Source organism: Protopterus annectens, chromosome 13.part0, assembly GCF_019279795.1.
Source record: "Protopterus annectens isolate FY-2018-M chromosome 13.part0, PAN1.0, whole genome shotgun sequence".
Taxonomy (NCBI): Eukaryota; Metazoa; Chordata; order Ceratodontiformes; family Protopteridae; genus Protopterus; species Protopterus annectens.
This window is the reverse complement of record NC_056747.1, coordinates 260,123,829-260,143,926: the sequence shown is the minus strand read 5'-3', so window position 1 is coordinate 260,143,926 and position 20,098 is coordinate 260,123,829. Positions and strand designations below refer to the sequence as shown.

The following is a 20,098-nucleotide window of genomic DNA, read 5'->3' as shown; positions in this document are numbered from 1 at the left end:
ATCCATTTCTTTTTTGTATCTTTGAGCCAATCTTCTCTAGTTAAATGAGTTTCTTGTAAGAAACATACATTAGCTTTAGAATTATATAGCAAATGAAATAATAATGCTTTTTTGCCTTTATTTTTTAGCCCCCTGACATTCCATGAATCAATATGTAAGGGCTTCACCATATGCTATTAAGAATCTTTGTAAAGAGAAATAAAGACTTAATATATTAGTGATATAGTGGGCTTTAATATTATGTTTTCTGTATATCTAGTGTTTTGCAAAATAAACATTTTCAATAAAGTTTTCTTTAAGGAACTGTACCACTCCCTTATACCCACCCCGGTGCCTATCCACCTGCCCCTAACAATACAGGGAGTATGTATATTTAGTAAAGGGTAAGTGTTTACATTTAGAAGAATGTTAGTGAAAGTAGGAATTACCTTACATATTGTCCTAAAAAGGACAAACCCTAAATTAAATACATATATACATATATACATAATATTAAAGAAACAAGATGTCGAATCTAACTAGAGACTCCATAACATCCTGTTCACAGCTCCAAATGAAAAACAAATAAAAAGAGAAGATTTTATTGAGTTAATTATATAATTATATATATCTATATCAAATGAATGCCTGTTAATGACCAAGTAAACTTATTTACCACTGTTAAACTTTTTTAAAGCTTCACCTGTTGTAAATGTAACTAGTGAAAACATGATAACAGCAGTAGAAACATCCTATAGTGTAACATTCGATTTCAGGGTAACCCTTCACAGGGCCTATTATTTTGCTAATGTTACAATAAAACAATATACAGAATTCTTTTAAAAATAATTAAAATGCTATATTATTTAATATTTATTATAATAAATTCAAACTCTGCAAGTCAATATTTATAAGAACAAAACTGTAAAAGAAAAAGTAAAGATAACAGTATATCTTAATAAGTAACACAGTATTAAAACATTTCTAAACCTTTTTGTGCATAAATATTAAAATATGTAAACAATTTTAAATGTTACTGACACAAATTTACTATAGATGTTTATTTTAGTCAATTTACATAGGTCAGTAATAAACCATATTCTAATAATATTATTTCAGTACTCAGACTGCTTTTTCCATCTGGTTAGCATTGCCAAGTTTGTACAACACAAACCAACCTTATTTGGGTATAGTTCTCTGGTTTATAAAGCTACATAAAATGTCATATTAGACATTCTGAAATTCTATTTCAATTTTCAAGACCTCTTAGTGGTTCGGTTTTTTATATCAGATAGACCTGAAACCTTATGTTTAGGTTAAACTCCAGTATTATATTGTAGATCTACATATATGCAACTGTATAGCGTACTATTAGCTTAATTTATCCTTTTACACCTAGAAAGTAAAACATGTCTATTATATACAAGAATAAGGCTGTTCAGCAAAAGTTACTTACTAAAAGTGTGTGGAGTGGGGTTTGTTTCACACAAGTGACAACTCATATTGCAAAGGGCAACACCACTGAAATGCTGGTTTGTTGTTTTTCCCTCAATGCAGTACTGCCACCACATAGGTGACCTGTTGTGACCTCACGCAGTCTAGAACTTTATTCTTCCCTCTTCCCATCACAGTTTACATCTTTACTTCTGCCAGCCCTAAATTTATACACAGGTCTGCTAGACAACTTATATAAGCCTTTTATTACCATATTATCTCACAGCTACCATTTAATAAATGTCTCATTTGTATCTCTGGTTCATATCATTTGTTCGGACATTTTTTAGGAAAGTTCTTATTAGTATTTCTCGGCTGGTTGAGAGGAGATTATGCGTTGTGCATTGTGGAAACCCAGAGCATCAGTTTACTTCTTCCCTCCAGGTCAGTGTCTTATGGTAGTTTGAAATTAAAATGAGACTGCCATACAGTTACAAAATTAGTACTGTGTTTATTGCAGACAAAAAACTGACCCAACTTGCCATAACATGGAAAACGCATCACCTCAGGTTAGAGTATAACAATGTATTAGCGTTATTCAAGCCTGGTTGAGTAATCTAGTTAGACGAACTAACTTCAGGACCACACATATGAATAACTTGAGATCTCACCTTCAGTGTCGCTTGAAAGCAATTGTTCCAAACATTGCATGGACTCACCTAGATTCCGCTGATGATCTTCGTATCTAAATTTCATTCGGAACAAAGGACATTTTTCCATCTCTCTTTCAAATGCCCTCAGTCGAACCTCGCAGACCTGCTGACGAAAGGAGATATCTGGAGTTCACCGAAAAAAGAGCCCCATCGCTTCATCCATCTGGATTTATAGTTCCCATACGCGAACAAGGGAAAAAAAATCTTGTGGTCCATTCACAGTGTTTGAACAAGTAAATCTTTTTCAATAAACTTCAGGTGGAAAAATATGAGAATATATGTGATTTGTTTTGTTTAAGTTAACATTGAATAATTATAACTTATTCCAAAAGGTTCCAACTAACTGAAATTTACATTGTGAGTTACTATTCACTAGATATGTTAAACAAACATTTAACATAAACCTATTTATTAGGTAAAACATTATCAGGAAAAGTCTTGAATATATTAAAAAATATATCTTTCGCTTCCTGAGCATTGTTTGTTGAGTATTTTTTCTCTTTGTAAATGAATGACAGCGTGTTGGGATATTGCATACGAAATTTTATGCCTTTCTGGATCAAGTCTGCGCAAAATGGGGAAAGCTTTTGCCTGTTTAATTTTATTTGAGGGGGTAAGTCTTGTGAGAATGTAAGTTTATGTTTATTCCAGGTAAGGAATTTTTGACTTTTTGCTGCCATCAGAATTTTTTGGGTATCTTGAAAATTCAGCAACTTTGTGTATACTATTCTCGTAGTTGTCGCATCTTGACGGGATTTAAGTGCTCTATGCGCTCTCTCCACTATGAGAGTATCTGGATTACTATAATTTTGTAATAAAGCCAAGAATATTTGTTTTGTGATAGTCAGAAGAGTTTGATGCTCATAACTTTCAGGTAAATCTCCTATGATTATATTATTATGGCGGCTTCTCGCCTCTAGATCTAATAATTTAGTTTGCATGTCCGCAATAACCACATCTTTGGCGCGCAATTCTTTATTGATTAGATCTATGGCTGTTTCATTTGTTTGTTGAGTATTTTCTAGTGAGTCTATTCTTTTTGTAATCGAAGAGAGAGATTTACCAAAATCTGATAATTGCTCTGAGAAGTCTTGAATAGAACTCTGTATAGGTTGAAGTACCGCTTTTAACTCGTCAAGATGAAAATTAGAGTAAATTTTTTCTTTAGGATTTATTTTAGTTGTTTCAGTTAACTGTTTATTTGTTCTTAACCTTTTGGAGCTACTATCTTTGTCAGGAGAAAAAGATGCAGAAAATTTAGCCTTAGCAGCTTGAGTTTCCATATTGTCAGAATTACCGGCCATATCGTTAAAATGTCTCTGGAAGTGGGAGAATGAATATCTTCAGTGTTGCTAATGAGCACGAGACTACTGATCCAAAGGCCCCAAGAGTTATCACATTAATTACTTAAATTTTGAAGTAATTTTTAGTCAGAAAATAGTTCAAAAGTATTTAAGCTGATTCCTTGAAAGTAACTTTATGAATATCTTGCGAAATAAACAGGCTCACCGCATTTAAAATTGCTGGTATTCCCAAAGTTGTGAGGAGCTCTGTGAACTAGGTGTACTCTAGACGACGACCATCTTGGAACCTCCTTGCCCAGTCTTATTTAATGCATCACAATTTACAAACTTTAATTTCCCTCAGACTAGCAGCTCAAGCCAAACACTGTAGCCTAACAATATTGCATTGTGTTTGCTGCTGAAAACAGGGCAATCTTCTCTGCCTAACTTGATTTTCTCACTCATCTTTCTCTTCCCCTAGACGTATCACCGTCTCTCAGTTCAGCTGAATCCTCTCTCATTTGCTCCAGTTTTAACTGTGCCACCATAGGTGGCAAGTCTAATGTTTTTAATCACCTCATCAAGATTGTGAAACACCAACACTTTTCCATTCCAGACTACTTTCAGTGTTGAAGGGACCAAATTAAATTTCAGTCCTTTACATGTACACTCCCTCATTTCATCCACAAATGTAGAATGGCTCCTCAAAGGTACATCTGAATAATAGGGTCATAGGTGTTTACTAGGCTAACAACCACAAGGGCCTTTTTAAGCCTAGCCATGCATCCCAAATCTCTGCCAAGTTCTAAAACCATTGATAAGTGTAAACAGGGGTTTGGGAGATGAACCATTTACAAGCAGGGCCTGTGAGATGAACCATTTACAAGTTGCATGTGTCTATTAGAGACACAGGTGCCAAACCAAGGATGAATTTCCTGTTTCCCATCCAATTATCCAAGTTGCATCTGAATTCTGCTAGGAAACAACTCTGCTTCACATGGATGGGGGAGCCTACTCCACAGATAGGGTAAGTCTCTGGGATACATTCCTGTCTCTCCAGCAGGTCTTATTTATATCACAGGCAAGGTTTTAAGTGTTTAAAATGGGTAATTCTGCTGCTGTTTGTTTTGTGGATATGCAGGAGGTCCATCAGAGTGGGGGGTTGTTTTGTGGATATGCAGGAGGTCCATCAGAGTGGGGGGGTTGTTTTGTGGATATGCAGGAGGTCCATCAGAGTGAGGTCTTGTTCACTTGCTTTCTCTCTCAAGTCAAAAACTCAGTCATTATTGGCCTGGGCTTTCCATACTGGAAACATTTTGTAGTTGTAACCCCCATCATGTCTCTGGTAAAACCACTCCATTCTGTTAGATAACTTCTCATGTGGTCCAACGAATCACTTTTTTCTTCTCCCTACAAAAAGTCACATAACCTTAGAGTTTGTTTTTCATGTTTTGTCTTCAATTCCGGAGAGCTGTGACTTAATTTGATCATGAGTCTTAACTGACCCTGCAGCCTTCTCTTGAATCTCCACTTGCTGCCTAACTGGCTCCATTACCTCTCACTGGCCTAGCAAGTAATTCAGTTTGCTCAAAAGTGCCAAATTTGATCCTTTTTATATAAACATCAATCATTCCTATCAAATTCCATTGTTCAACCTGCGCTGCTTCTACGCTGCTGCACACCTTATTCACATCTAGTCTGTCTAGGTGATGAACTCTGAAAATTGTTGCAACTCAACTCCAAAATCTCATTCCCCTTGAAAATATTTCACTTCTGCTACACAACCCATACCCTCCATGACTGTTAAATGACAGACCATCAGTTGTCTTACTCATGCCTTTAATAGAATTACACGTGCACTCAAGTGGAATGTTATGGGAAACAGTCAACCTCAACCAGCATATTATTTACTTTGGGCTAGAGCATGACCTGTCTCCTAGTTCCCAGGCAGGCATTTTAATGTCATAACAAGACATCACTGGTGCAATGCCTTACAAAACTATGTGCACAACCAAAAGAAGCTTATGAAAAAAGAGCGCACAGAGGACTCTAGAGGGAAACTCTGTTGCAGGGCTTTTTACTATTTTTTCCCTGCCCCCCTCCCCACAGTTGACCATCAAGCTGCCATTAAGTCCCCCCCTCATTTTACAAATGTACTGGACCCACTGCAGCCTGCCTGGGATCAACATGACCCTCATCTGGGTTCCAGTGAAGAGGTTAGGGATGCTGGTGCAGCGTTATACTGTGGCTGGGGAGTGTGCCATAACCCCCTGCGACCCTCTCTCAGCCTTATATACTTCAAAATGTCTGCTTATGGGAGGTGCATGCTCAGTTCAGCTCATCTGCATCCTCGTGACCAAGTGGTATACCATTTGCAGTGTGAAGCTCAAGCAGCTTTTAACGCTGTAATTTCAGTGAATCTAGGCAGCCTCCCTCCCTAGGATAGGCAAGCCTGCCTCATATGCTCGCTCCAGTCCTTGCCTCCATCTTTTCCCACCAATTTAAATGCTGTTAATTGAATATGGGTTGTCTGGGGTACAGTAAGGGCTTTATCCTTCTGTTCAAAGGGCTGGATTGAGGGCTTTTTTTACTTCCTTGTCAAATTCAAAGTCTCCTCCTCAAGTGATGGGATTCACATTTCTTCCTCAGGGTTCAGCTGCTGTGGGTTCATCCAAGCAGTACCGATAAAGTACAGGCACCATACATTATTATCCTGGTTCAGTCTCCCAAAACTGTGTCCTTTTCTGTGACTTCAGGTTCAATGAACTTGTCTCCTGATCACGTGTTGTTCTCTCTCTTGCTGGCTCTTATTTTTTCAATGTCATTAAGACGACCTAATTTGACTGGGTTTATTTAACAAACACTCTGGTCTACAGGACACTCCAAAAAGTGGTCTCAGCTGCCCTGTAACAAGCAGGTCTGCAATCTTCAAACCCCCCCCCCCCCCCCACTCCTATGGGTAACTTCAGGAATGGCAGGTTTCCTGTTAATTTTGAGAACTCTCTTGGACTCTTTATAATCTACAGTATCATAGCTCAAGTCTAGATACAGGCATCTTTCTATCCAGCTCTAACTTCCAGACCCATCAATAGACATCCAGCCCAATCCACAGTTCCAACCACCAGGCTGAAGCACTGTTTATCAGACATCAGCTCTGTCATTGGCCTATCAAGTTTTACCCATGCTGCTCACCTAGACACCACTTTTCCTGAAACTTACCCAGCATTGGCTTATTCCTGCCTCTGCTACAAATCAGCAGCCTACATGATGTCAGCTTCAGCATCAGACTGCTCTTTGTCAGCTCCAGTGTCCCGTGGCATTGATTACATATTGCCAGTCCCAGTATTACTCTCTGGATAAAACCTGGCTTTATTTCCTGCATGAATTGACACCATTATCATGATGTTTGCTTCCTTGGGGTATCCTCCTCCTCACCTTAGGGTGTCCCCTTTCATATCGGTTCCCATGATTGAAACTGGAAAAGAATGAGTGGCCACCCATCGATGTACTTTCTCGGCACAGACTAGAAAACATTTGCAAGGCCCCCTTGCAGAGCTCCTGGGTGGTCTCTCCCTTAATTAACAGTTTTGTAGATGACATGAAATCTGCATGGGCTCATCTGGACATGGTGACTCCAGCCCCTGAAAAATAGACAGGATTCTTAACCCTCTTGAAGGACTTCCAATGTCTGACAGAGAACGCAAAGCCAGACATGACAATTTCACCTACAGAACTGAAGAAACCCAGCTCCAACCCAAAGCAGTTAATCATTATGGCAAGGAGTTTTGGACTCTGCACTGATTTTGGAAGCAGGTGTCTATCCACCTATTCACCACCTTTGACATTAGAACCCTGAACTGCCAAACACTCATGACTCCCAACAGGAAGTGAGGAACCTAATAATGAGAGTCACAACACTTAGTGTGATTCAACACCAACAACAAAGACTTTTGAAACTCATTTAAGTAATCTTGTAAAGGAGGTTTATCCAATGCACTCCCCAAAGAAGCGGTGGCTATGCCCTGCTAACTCCGTGAGACTTATATGCACTAAGTCTAAGTTTACTGTACCTCAGAGCATATAAATGTTCCAAGATCCCACAATCTCACAATTAATATACGTCCTCTCTGTTTTCATTAACATTTTTGCTGCTTGATCACATTTACTATATTCAAACTTTCAACGGCAACTCTTTTGCACAGTCAATTTTGTTCAATGTAGTGGCCATTCTTCTGGCAGTACCTCCTGCATTCTCCATTGCCAGACAAGCCCTCCCTACAGTCTGTTTCACTGAGGTCCACCATCTTTTGATGGCAATTTTACAGATACATTTTCTCTTTGGTGACTGTTGCTACTTCAGTCTTCGTTTTTTCAATGTTCATCGAAGTTTGTATGCATTAACTGCACCTTCTCAAACAAACACCCTTGTCACCTGTCTTGGACTGCTTTTCTTGGGTCAGTATCTTTAGTGATTACCTCCTCAACAGCTGGTGTGTCTCTCTACTATCCATTTTTTTGGTTTACAGATAGGTAACCATTGGAAACAAGTGTCTCAGAGGCAATGCACAAATAAAAATATTTAAGTTAATGGGTACTCTGCCTAATGAAAGTTTCTGGTTCACTGCTAGCTTGATCATTGGAAATTACTCATTTTTGAATAGCAGGTTGGTTTATAGGAATTATGAACACTTGAAATTGCTTGTTTTGATGACTTTTTCCATCTAGTATGCTGCTGCTACTTTTTGCTGCAATGCTTCAAGTTGTGACGAAAAATAAAACACAGGACTTCTTATTACAGTCCTGGAATGAGAGTTTTCAAAATATAATGCCAGAAATATCCAACTTTTGTCAGACTGCCTTCTCTACCACAAATCTGTGGACATCAGACTGATGAATTCAGCAAGTTATCTTTCTGCTGAAGTCTAACAGAATGTCATTTTCATTTCTTATTCTTTCATTCTAAATTTAACTGTGGGTTGTTTTCCACTTCATGCAATCCTACAAAACCAGAAAAACTAGTTTAATACAAGAATAAAGATAGTGTTTTCTAGACTACCTATATACTGAATTCTTTATGTGTATAACATATTTATCAAATGTTTATGTATTTTGCCAAATCACAGCAACCAATAATTTCAAGCATGCAAACTATCTAGGAATAATCATTTCCAGTCATCACACTGTCCTTTAAACCATTACTTTTTCCAGCAGTCGCAACCACCACAAATCAATCACTCTGCAACTGCACACTAGCTGTGAAACACAAACTCTGAATCATTTTCATACAGCAAATTACAATTAAACTGACTACTTGTCGCATGGCAAACAGTCAAGTAATCAGTTCTAAGCACATAAGGTGCACAGCAACAAGTACAGGCCTTATTGTGTAGCATTAATTGAACCCCAAAACATCTCTGGTACCACCATCCTGGTTTACCTAGACCAAATAAATACCGGACAGAGTGGTGCCCTAGGCGGCCACCTAGTTAGCCTATGCCTAAGGCCGGCTATGCACTATGGACATAGGTCACTACAGATGTCATTCTTTTGCGCGGTTGCATTCCATGGTGCTCTGTCCTCCTCAGTGTGGCCTGCCTTTACACGTATTGGACATTATGAGGGTTATGACTGGCAAGTGATTCTGTTAATAAACCACAAGCCTGTTACACATACATAACAGATGACATCTGCACTGCCTAAGATACACAACATTGAGGACATTTATGAATCTGGTTGTCATATCTGTCAGGAGGCACAAACTGCTTGTTTCCTGCAAGCAAGGCCTCGTCCTATGGATCCCAGCATGTCACCAAACTTACTTTCTTTTCTGTATTATTGCTTGTTTACTTTTTGATATTCTAATAAGACTACCTCAGGCCCATTTTCACCTCTGTTGTTGCTACTGTTTCTCCTTTAAGTGCATAATCCTCTCCTGCCTTACTGCTAAGCATAAATAATTTAGGATATGCCATGCTTTTATACAAATTTTTCATTCTTACCAATTTCTTTTCCAGCCTTTCTGGATATTATTAACCTTGATGCATGTCTTTGTCTCTTGAACAAAATGTTTACTTTTCCTTCTACATCTTCTGTGTCGCTACTTATATGGAAGCAGAATATAACAAGATTCATTATCTGCATTCTGCTATGCATAACGAGAATTGAATTGTAGTGCAAAGCAACAAACTATTTACTGATTTCTATATTAAGAAATAGACTGTATTATAACTTAAGAACTTTCTCCCAAGTTCATACATACAAAAAAATATGGACTATGTTTTGATACTGATTAATCAAATAAATTAACAAAATATATATTCTTATGCATTTGAAATAAAAAAAAAGTATTCACATTTCTAAGTTGGCAACCATATACCCTCCAATTTCCAAAAATTAATATTTGGATTTCGAAAACAGCAACACGAACATGAAGTTCATAAAAACAAAACAATGTTATTTATTACCAGATTCTCCTCCAGTTTCATGTAGACATCCATTCTCCTCTGTGATCTCCGGTAGTGAGAAGTTTGAGCTTGGTCCAAGCCTTGTTCTGCAGGTTGGTATAGAACCATCTATGAAGACATAATACTATCATCTCATTCTCAGCCTTCAGCAAATTATTTATAAAACAAATCATACCAGACAGCCCCTCATGCCAGAAAAAAAAAGACTGGTAGTAAGCCATCAAAAAATGTCACCAAAAAATAAAAAGCTTACACAATCTCTGAGTAGTACATTGCAACAAGTTTTAAAGTTATGTTGACCAGATCCACTTCATATTAAGTTTACTATGAATTATGATTTTCTCTCCAGGTCAGAATAACTTGCATTCTGTGTGAATCCTTATTGTGAGAATTCTTTGGCTATTAATTCTGATCAGAAATCATTTCTTCTTCTCTCTAAAATAATCTGTCTAAATTAATTGGTTTTATTTTTTTTTACTGCTGTAAATGTTATGGCTTTGGCCTGAATAGTGGCTGAAAAATTTCTTTGGACCATTCAACCTACCTGGTTAACAAAACAGTCACTCAAGCAATAAATAAAACAGAATAAAATAAAATAAAGGCAAGAAGAGGCCACTTACGAAAATAGTAGGATTACATAATGTAGGAGTCATTCATACATGATCTGATATCCAGTCTGTCCATTTAAGGACTGTGAGGAAACCAGAGTCTATCCTATTACTCAATGGCAAGGCATAGCAACTAATCCTAAAAGAATGTCAGTCTATCAAGGACACATATGCACACTGTCTCACTCACACAAGGGAGGCGTGCGTATATATATATATATATATATATATCTATATACACACACACACACACACACACACACAGACAAACACACACATATAAGGCAAACTGAAGAATCAGCAGCTCCACCACAGTTTGTCTTTGGGTACAGAAGGCAACAAAAGCAACGGCAAATTCCTATGCAAACATAGGGAGCACATCCAGATTGAACAGAAGTTTTCCCAGCTGGGAAGGAAAGTCGAAAAGTTAAGACTGAGACAGCAAAGCTGTCACTGTGCCAATCAATGCATACTTTTAGATAATTTTGTGCAGGTAAAAGTATTGTATGTGCACTTGTAAGTCAGGAATTTGCCTCTGCATAGAGAGAGAGATGAGGGATTAATGCACCCCACCACCAAACCCACCCACACATTCCCTCTAAGTCATGCAACTTCCAAGAAAAGAGGAAATACTGTCAATGCAAAGTCTTTTCAAATCAGAAAAATGCAGCCAGTCACTCACAAAGCAGCTAGAATAAATATTAATGCTACAGTTTGTACAGGTTTAGAAGACCATTAAGGTGCCTCTCTCTTTCACAAGAAAAAAAAAATCAAGTGAAAAAATGTACTGTTATAACAAGCCATCAGAACAGATTAAGTTACTTGCTTGAGAGTAACAACCAAGCAAAAGACAAATGAACCTGATGGTGGCAGAGTAAAAAAAAAAATGCAAGTACGCCAAATATATATTTCATAGGTTCATAGGTTCATACTAGGCTATCTGCACTAGGGCATTTATAAGCCTAGCCAGAGTGTGTTTGGCTTTCGCCACCCATTTTAAATTAATTTTGCTATGCCTTTTTTCGAGGTTAGTATACTGTGCCTCTGTCTAACAGTGACACAGAAGTGATACCCGGGGTAAACCTACGATCTCCCATCAACTCATCAAGATTCCTCTTGAAGAGAGTCAATGAGGGACTCTGCCTAACCTGCACTGGGATTTTATTCCAGAGTGAAGGGAGCCTCTGGGTTATGAATCTGTCCCTCCAGCATGTCCTATTTATTTCAGTGCTGAGGTTCAAGTCTCTCGATCGCGTAGCTCGATGGGATTTGAATTTTCTGAGGTGCAGCATGTCCATTAATTCCGTGTTGGACATGGCTTTATACGTCAGGCACAGATCGCCTCTGAGCAGGCGGTATGCCACTGAGTAGAGCTGGAGTTTCTTTAACCGGGCAGCATATGGCATCTGTTTGAGCCCTTTGATCCTCTTGGTGAGGTACTTTTGGGGTCTTTCCAGTTGCTGCAGGTGTCTGGTAAGGTACATCCCAAAGGAGCATTGTACTCAATTATGGGCCTGATGAGGGATGAGTAAAGAGGCACGATGACCTCCCCTGATCTAGATGTGAATCCCTTCATGATTAGGTGGGCTACATAAAATGTTTTTCTAACCACTTTGGCCACGTGGTTGTCAAATGAGAGATTGCTATCAACTTGGGTCCCCAGGTCCCTAATTACTTCTTCTGTACTTAATGGATTACCACCTATGTGGTAATTTGTGGGCACTTTGTTTTTGCCAAAGGGGATGACTATACACTTTTTGGCGTTTAGCTTGAGGCCATGGCTCTGGCACCAGTTGTCTGTTTCTATGAGGCCCTTTTAGAGGATGCTTGTGTCAGCTGGAGAGTCGATTATGGCGCCCAGTTTGCAGTCATCTGCGAACTTGGTCAGCCACAGTCCTTCCCTGTTGGCCTGTACCTCCGAGAAATATATACTGAACAAGAGAGATCCCAGGACTGAGCCTTGTGGGATGCCACTTGTAACTGGTTTGGAGTCTGACATGGCTCCAGCAATTCTAACCATGTGGGTTCTGTCCTTGAGCCAGTTTGCAACCCATCTAGTGACATAGGGGTTTATATTTAAGCTGGTGAGATTATCTATAATGCCCGAGTGGGGTATTGTATCGAAGGCTTTTGCAAGGTCCAGGTAGGCTGTGTGGACCACCTTCCCCTCGTCAATGGCCTTGGTGATTGTTTTAAAGAAATCAACTAGGTTTAAGAGGCAGGATCTGCCCTTAACAAAGCCGAACTGGGTAGGATCCAGTGTCTGTAGGTCCCCAATATCTTTATTTATGAGGTCCATGATGATCCTTTCCATAGCTTTGCAGACCAAGCTAGTCAGGCTTATGGGGCGATAGTTTCCAGGATCCGCTGAGGCACCACCTTTGTGGAGAGGGACCACTGTTGCTGTACACCACTCTTTGGGTACATATCCTGTAGTAAGGCTGAGATTGAACAGTAGTTTTATGTTTGGGTTTAGCTCTTCTTGGAGTTCATGTAGGACGCAGCCCGGGACACCGTCTGGTCCCATTGATACTGTGTTTTTTGCTTTGGAGAAGGCAGCTCTTAACTGAGCATCTGAGATGTCAGGGGGGCAGCACTGCTGGGATAGATATTTGCCCTTTTGGTGGGGATGGGGGGGGGGTTTGCGCTGAACCGGTCAGCTAGGATGTTGGCAATGTCTGTGGGTTTGGTGTATTTTTTGTCATTTTGAACTAATTCTGAGCATATCTGGGAATTCCCACCCAGGTTCCTAACATAACTAAAGAAAGCCTTGTGATTATCCTTAGTGTCCTGTGCAATTTTTCTCTCGAAGCTGGCCTTAGACGATTTTATGAGTGCCCGTAGTTTTTAGCTAATACTGATTAGAGATGCCTTCCCTTTTTGGGATTTTGCTCTATCATGTAGTAGCTTCCTCCTTCTATTGTATAGTTTGTTTATGGCTGGGGTCCACCAGACAGGACGTCTGCCTTTGGAGGATTGGGTCTTGGTTTTATTTGGGATTGCATGATCCATGCATTCCTGAAGGTGTTCATAGAATGCGTTTATAAAGGATTCTGTGGTCTGGGACGTATTTTCCACAGGCCCGGGGGCTTTGAAGGATTCCACCTCGATTTTGAGGAGTGTGAAATTTGCTTTAGAGAAGTTTTTCACTGTGGTTTTCAGGGCAGAGGGTGGAGTCGGGATGTGAATATCCAGTGAAATTAGTTTATGGTCTGATCTTACCAGTGAGGGATACACTTCTGGTCTGGAGCATAGAGTCCCCATGTTGGTGATGATCAGGTCCAGTATGTTTTCCCCTCTTGTGGGAGTGGTAACAAGTTGTTCCATAGCATTTGAGTTTATAAATTCTAGGAACCTTTGGGCTAGGGTGTTGGAGCTAGAGTAATGCTCCCAGTCTATGTTTGGGTAGCTGAAGTCGCCCAATATAATGGTGTTTTGAGAGACCTTCATATTTTCCAGTGTTCTCAGGAAGGCCGAGTGGGGTTCCTGGGTTTGGGAGGGTGGTCTGTAGCAGGCTATAAACTGGAAGGCAGTTTTACCCACTGTTAGTTGCACATGGATAGTCTCTGATGCTTCGTGCTGTGCCACCAACCTGGAGGTGTGGGTATCTTTGACGAATATTGATACTCCCCCTCCTTTTGTGGTTCGGTCCAAGTTTTGGAGCCGAAAAGCTTGGTATGAGGTATAACCTGGTAGTGCTGGGGTGCTCTCGGGAACCTTGAACCAGGTTTCTGTTACTGCACAGATATCAATGTTTTCCATGCTAAGGAGAGTTTCGAGTGCATGCATCTTGAGGTTTAGACTTCTGGCGTTGAGTAGCATTACTCTTAGTTTCTTATCCCTTGTGATACCTATGGAGGTGGGTTTGCCTTTTGAGCCTTGCCTAAAAAAGGCACTATGGGGGTAGCAAAAGCCTTTGCCAATATCCGAAAGCCCAGGGGTGACAGGTGCAAGCCATCCCTAGCGAAGCATCGCGGCTTGTCGAGCATGTCATCCCAGGCTGGCAGGCATTGGATCCCCTTTGAATGACACCAATACTTAAGCCAATTGTTGAAATTGATTATCTTGTCTTCATATTGTGGCATCATTCTTGGTGTGGGTAAGATGCTACTCAAGGTCAGGATCATACTGGCCTGGGCTACATGCTCAGAGACTCCTCTATGTCTCTTTTCATGTAGTCCAGGGAGGTACGTCTCAGGTCATTCACACCAGCATGGACAATGACAGAGTCATATTTGTACTTGCCTTGGAGTGACCTGAGTGCTTGTGTTATGTGGCAGATCCTAGCGCCCGACAGGCAGCTCACCGTGACCTTCTCCTTGTTCAGCCTGGTGAGCAGGACGTCAGTGTGCCTGACGATAGAGAGTCACCTATTACAAGTGTATCAGGTGTGTTGTTTAGCCTTAAGGGCTGTGACTGTTCAGCACACTGGCTTTGTGAGCTATGTGTTGCACGTGTTTTGTTTTGGGGTAGCGGTTGCTTGGGTGTCTGCTTTGGAGGTCTCTGCTGCTTAGGCAGATTTTTATTTAGAGCCTCCGAGTATGTTTTTGTGTGTTTATGTGTTTGGTTTGCTGTCGTGGTAGGTCTATGTGAGACTGGAATTGTGGTGAGTGTGGTTTCCTTCTCCTCCTGACTAGTTTCACCAGTACTGAGTTGAGAGAGCTTAGCCTCCAGTATGGCTATATGGTTGCATCTCTCACGTGTTGGAATTTATTGGGAGGAGGAGAGGGTTGCCTGTGTACATGAGGCAGTTGTAACATTGCCTCAAGATTCCCAGATTCACCGGCTGGACCGGAGAGGAGATTGACAACTGACCTTTGGACATGCTAGAATAGTATTGGGAATTCCTTTATAATTGAAAAAAAAGGGTCAATGGGGAACGAGGTACTCAAGGGGAGTTTGTGAGGGTGTAGTGCTTTTAATATTTTAGTGCTGACTTATATAATTGCTTTAGTGAGCAAGTGCCAGGTAACTTAAATGCAATGTGTTACAGATAACTTAAATGCAAAGATGACAAACAGTAAAACTTTCTTTCAAGTGAAACAAGGAAATAAGTACAGTAAGCAATGCAGATATCACCAGGGATCCACAGAAGCACTGAAAAGAACACGTTTTAGGTGGAATTAGCGTTTCAGGGAAATAACAAGCAAACAAACAACAAGCATACAAATAAAGCTAGATTCAGCAGGCCTGAATCTAGTCTATGCTACAGCAAACAAGGTGAACCAATTTCAGTACAAAACAGTTCAAATATGCAGGCACTATAAGCCTTTAACCAGAAATTCCCAGCTCAGAAGGGCAGAGTCCAGCCTCTTCTCCCAAGAGTGCAGACCACAAACCTTCTTAATGTAAAATAACTGGTCTGAAGCCCAAGTGCTTAAACCAGAACTAATACACTTTTAGAATAACAGACACTGAGCCCTCAATCAGCAGTTCCCAACTTAGAAGGATGTAAGCTACCTGCCCTGCCAACACAGTGCAGGCCACAAACCTTCCTAATGTAAAACATCTGGTCTGAAGCCCAAGTGCTTAATCCAAAAGACTTAGAATGATAGCTACATTTTAATCAAGTTACTACCAAGCAGTAATAAATACAATTGAATACTTTAAAGAATGCCTGGATTTGTGCTCAAGTTATACAAACAAAGCTAGATTCAGCAGGCCTGGATCTAGTCTATGCTACAGCAAACAAGGTGTACCAATTTCAGTAAGAAGCAGTTTAGATATGCAGGCACTATAAGCCTTTAACCAGAGATTCCCAGCTAAAAGGGCAGAGTCCAGCCTCTCCTCCCACAAGAGTGCAGACCACGAACCGTTTTAATGTAAAATAACTGGCCTGAAGCCCAAGTGCTTAAAACAGAATTAATACACTTTTAGAATAACAGACACTGAGCCCTCAATCAGCAGTTCCCAACTTAGAAGGATGTAAGCTACCTGTCCTGCCACCACAGTGCAGACCACAAACCTTCCTAATGTAAAACAACTGGTCTGAAGCCCAGGTGCTTAAACTAAAAGGCTTAGAATGAGTTAGACCAAGCAGTAATAAATACAATTGAGTACTTTTAAGATGACGCAAAAGCAAAATAAAGTAGGAAGAAACACAAATACAGTAAAAGCAGATAAAAAAATAAATAAATAAAAAAATTAAATTAAGTGAGCAAATGAGATGGGCCTAGGAGTTACAGGACAGAAACATGTGCAAATGCAGGCCTTCAAATCAGAAAGTTGAGAGAGATGGAAGACCGCCCAAACGGCCAATAACTACAAATTCTGGGCCAGAACCACTCCCTATGTGGTAGACAGGTTACCTAGTGCTTACCACTCCCACTGATAAGCTAGAAGGCTTCCCTCCAACACAGAAAGGCTTGGGGGCTCAGAAGCTTACAAATAGTCCTGGATACAGCAAATCTGTATCTGGAACACTAATTACAGGAAAGGTAGGAAACAGGCTTACAAATATATATATATATTTTTTTTTCAGAAAAGTAGCAAAAACAGTAGTAAAAACAATTCACATGCAGTGCAAGCTGGCACGCTTGAGTATGTAGCAATATTAGTCCACACACAGTTTGAAAAAATGTAATTAAATTAAAAAGGACTAAAAGCAAGTGCAGAAAGGGTTTATTAGGTAGAATGCAGTAAAGAGATGGGACTGGGGGACTGTCCTAGATCAAATCTACAGTGGGGCGGGCACTGCAAAAGCCACCAAATTTAAACTACAACCAAGAACAGGGAAGGGGGGGGGGGGTTCAACAGAGATGTGAGGAATGAGAGTGCAAATTATAAAACCAAAAAAATATATACTGATCTCTGTATATTTGCAGAACACTAAGACAACAGATATCTAAGCAACAATTTAGCTCTATAATACAGAATAATACAGAAATATATATTCAGCTGTACATATTTGCAGATAGTCTCGTAAGGCTGTCTCTCAACACAGGTTCCACTTTTTTAGTCCTGTATCATACCATGTAAGTGAAACGTTACAATAAACACTCAAGTCCCACCGGATATTTTAATTACTATTACTGTTTACATTCCAACATTTTTATAGAGGAACTGCAAAAACACAAAACAGAACACAAATTTCATTCATTCATTCAGGAAAGAGATTTTTTTTTTTAATCAGGTATTCCCGATTTTTCAGGACTCGATAAATGATGCACTACATTCCTCAAAAGAACTCTAATGTAGGAAAAATATTGTAGTCAAGCGTTATGCGGAAGACTACAAACTATGTGGTACCCCCCCTTTAAATCTAAATCATAAACATTTCTAAAGCAGCAGTAAATATCAAACTTGAAAATATAAACATTACCTGTAGGATCAGAATCAACACCAGTGTCTTCAGCAACTTTAAGGAAGATCTAGGAAAAAAATGTTAACACTGATGTCTTGGCATATCTCACTTCTGTTCTCTGGTTACATTAATAACTTACTTAAAACTTCAATAAGACATAGAAATGTAGAAAACCTAAGACTATTTAAAACTTTTATTTTCACGAACAATATAACTGTACATTTTACAACATCATGATTATGTCATCATGCAATATCAATGCAAGACAGGCAAATTAAAAGAATACAACAAATACATTTTCTCTCGTGAAATGTGTCTAAATGAGATGGCGACATGGCATTAGAGCGAGTGGCCTGGGCTGCATGTTGCTCCCCTCAGCACAATTTCTGGAGGTTTTTGCGATTTTCAACAAGAAACCTCCGTAATTCATTTCCCATCTGGGTCACAATTGCATAGGAATGGTTTTAAGTGTTACTCTAAGGACCACAACTTTGTTTTAATTAAATATGTTGAGCATTTTAGGAGTAACAGTGCTTATGGATGTGAAAGTGAATCATTTTCTACAAGGAACAGGAAAACAATGTAAGCTTCTTACATTTTAAGATTAACATGTAAATGGAGGGTATACCTTAAACACCTGGTGATCTGCAGCACTTTCATATCTTGAAAAATGGTGAAAACCAAGAGAGCTATATCAACAAGTGCTTAAAATAAGTTATCTACATCTGTGAGATCTTTACTTTTTCACCCGATGAGAAAATATGAGATAATTATAAAAATATATATCATCTGATGGACTTCAAATAGAGTACGACAATGTAATAATTAATGATGAGGGTTTCTGTAACTCAGAAATGCATACCTTTAGTGCTGCCCATGGCATGCCTCATGATAGTAGTACCAGACACATTACACACACACACATACACACACACACACACACACACACACACACACACACACACACACACACACACACGTGGGTGCATGGCCTAATACAATCGTGACTGCACTGAAAAATAATTAGCATAGTTGTGCACTTCAGTTTGCAAACTGGTACTAATGATGTTGAAAACAAACATCACAGTTTGGGATTATACTTTTCTGAATATAAAAGAAAGGTTTCCAATGTGGAAGACTATCATAAAAATTATGCATATGGTGGTAAATCAGCATGATACTCTTGCTAAGTCCAAGAAAAAGCCCTTATTTCCTTAGCAAGCAGGGCTAGAAGAGATAATTTAATAAATCAGGGGTATGGGAGAAGACTAACCTACTGAAATTTTGAAACAACCATGTAAGAATTGCTCAAGTTGGTTAATGGAATTGCAAAAACTCCTTTATTGCAGGTTATCAACAGAGCAAAAAGGGCATCTTCTCAGGGGTCGTCCTCCTGGACTTGTATATGTATGTATGTGTATAAATAAATAATACTACTGAGTTCAGCAGATGCCTTCCATTTATCATGGTTACCATAAAGCAGAAAATCAACTGAATGCCATGAATATTATTTAAAAATTTCAACTGATATGCCAAAGAAAGTATGAGCTAAGAACACAAACATGGGGCCCAGAACACAGCTGATGGTTCAGCAAAGCATTACATTCAATATGGTTTACCCACATTTTTTTCTTGGGAGCTAATTTTAAAACTTTGAAAACTGAATTTGTTTCATAGATCGGTAGTAATCTTAGCTGAATGTGCATTTCAAATCATGTATTATGCTGCAATGTAAAGCTAGTTATATTCAGCTAAAGATTTCAGGTTAATGTAAAGCTAGTTATATACAGCTAGAGATTTCAGGTTACTTCTTAAAAATTCTGAATGCCAAATGGATTTTACAGAGCCGCAGAGACATTTGCATACCTATACGGCATTGCAAAAATGGTTACATGGGGTTTCAGACTATACCCCTAACATAATGGTGGATAAAAATGATTTGCAATTTTTTCTTCTATTAATGTTACTGCTTAGGTGGGAATTATTTTTGCATTACCCTGAGATCATCACTATCAGGGAGTACATATATGATGTTAGTCATCTTTGCACTATGGTGTTTTTCATCAAAAGCGGAACCACACACACATGCTTACATTACTATGTATTTTATTTTGTGATGTAATTTAACAGACAGATTCATTTCTTGATAATGTGGTGGCTCTCAGTGACTCATTTTAGTTTATGATTTCATCTTAAACCACTACTGGTGCCATTGTAGTGGTTGTATTAGACATGTGAACCACCGCAAGTACTTTAATAAAATTGCACATCAGTTTCCTGCCACTAATGCAGGGAGACAAATGTCCTGACTGAC

The 20,098-nt window shown here is 39.3% G+C and overlaps 1 protein-coding gene across 1 annotated transcript in view; it reads right to left on the bottom strand.

Moving 5' to 3' along the window:
- ABCA7 (ATP binding cassette subfamily A member 7) overlaps positions 1-20,098 on the bottom strand; it is an 882,362-nt gene that overhangs the window by 317,434 nt on the left and 544,830 nt on the right. Inside the window, exons 25-26 of the mRNA XM_044053819.1 lie at positions 17,803-17,851; positions 9,874-9,981 (exon numbers count right to left, since the gene is read on the bottom strand). Coding sequence (XP_043909754.1) covers positions 9,874-9,981; positions 17,803-17,851 — 157 coding nt within the window. The remainder of the gene's footprint in view (positions 1-9,873; positions 9,982-17,802; positions 17,852-20,098) is intronic.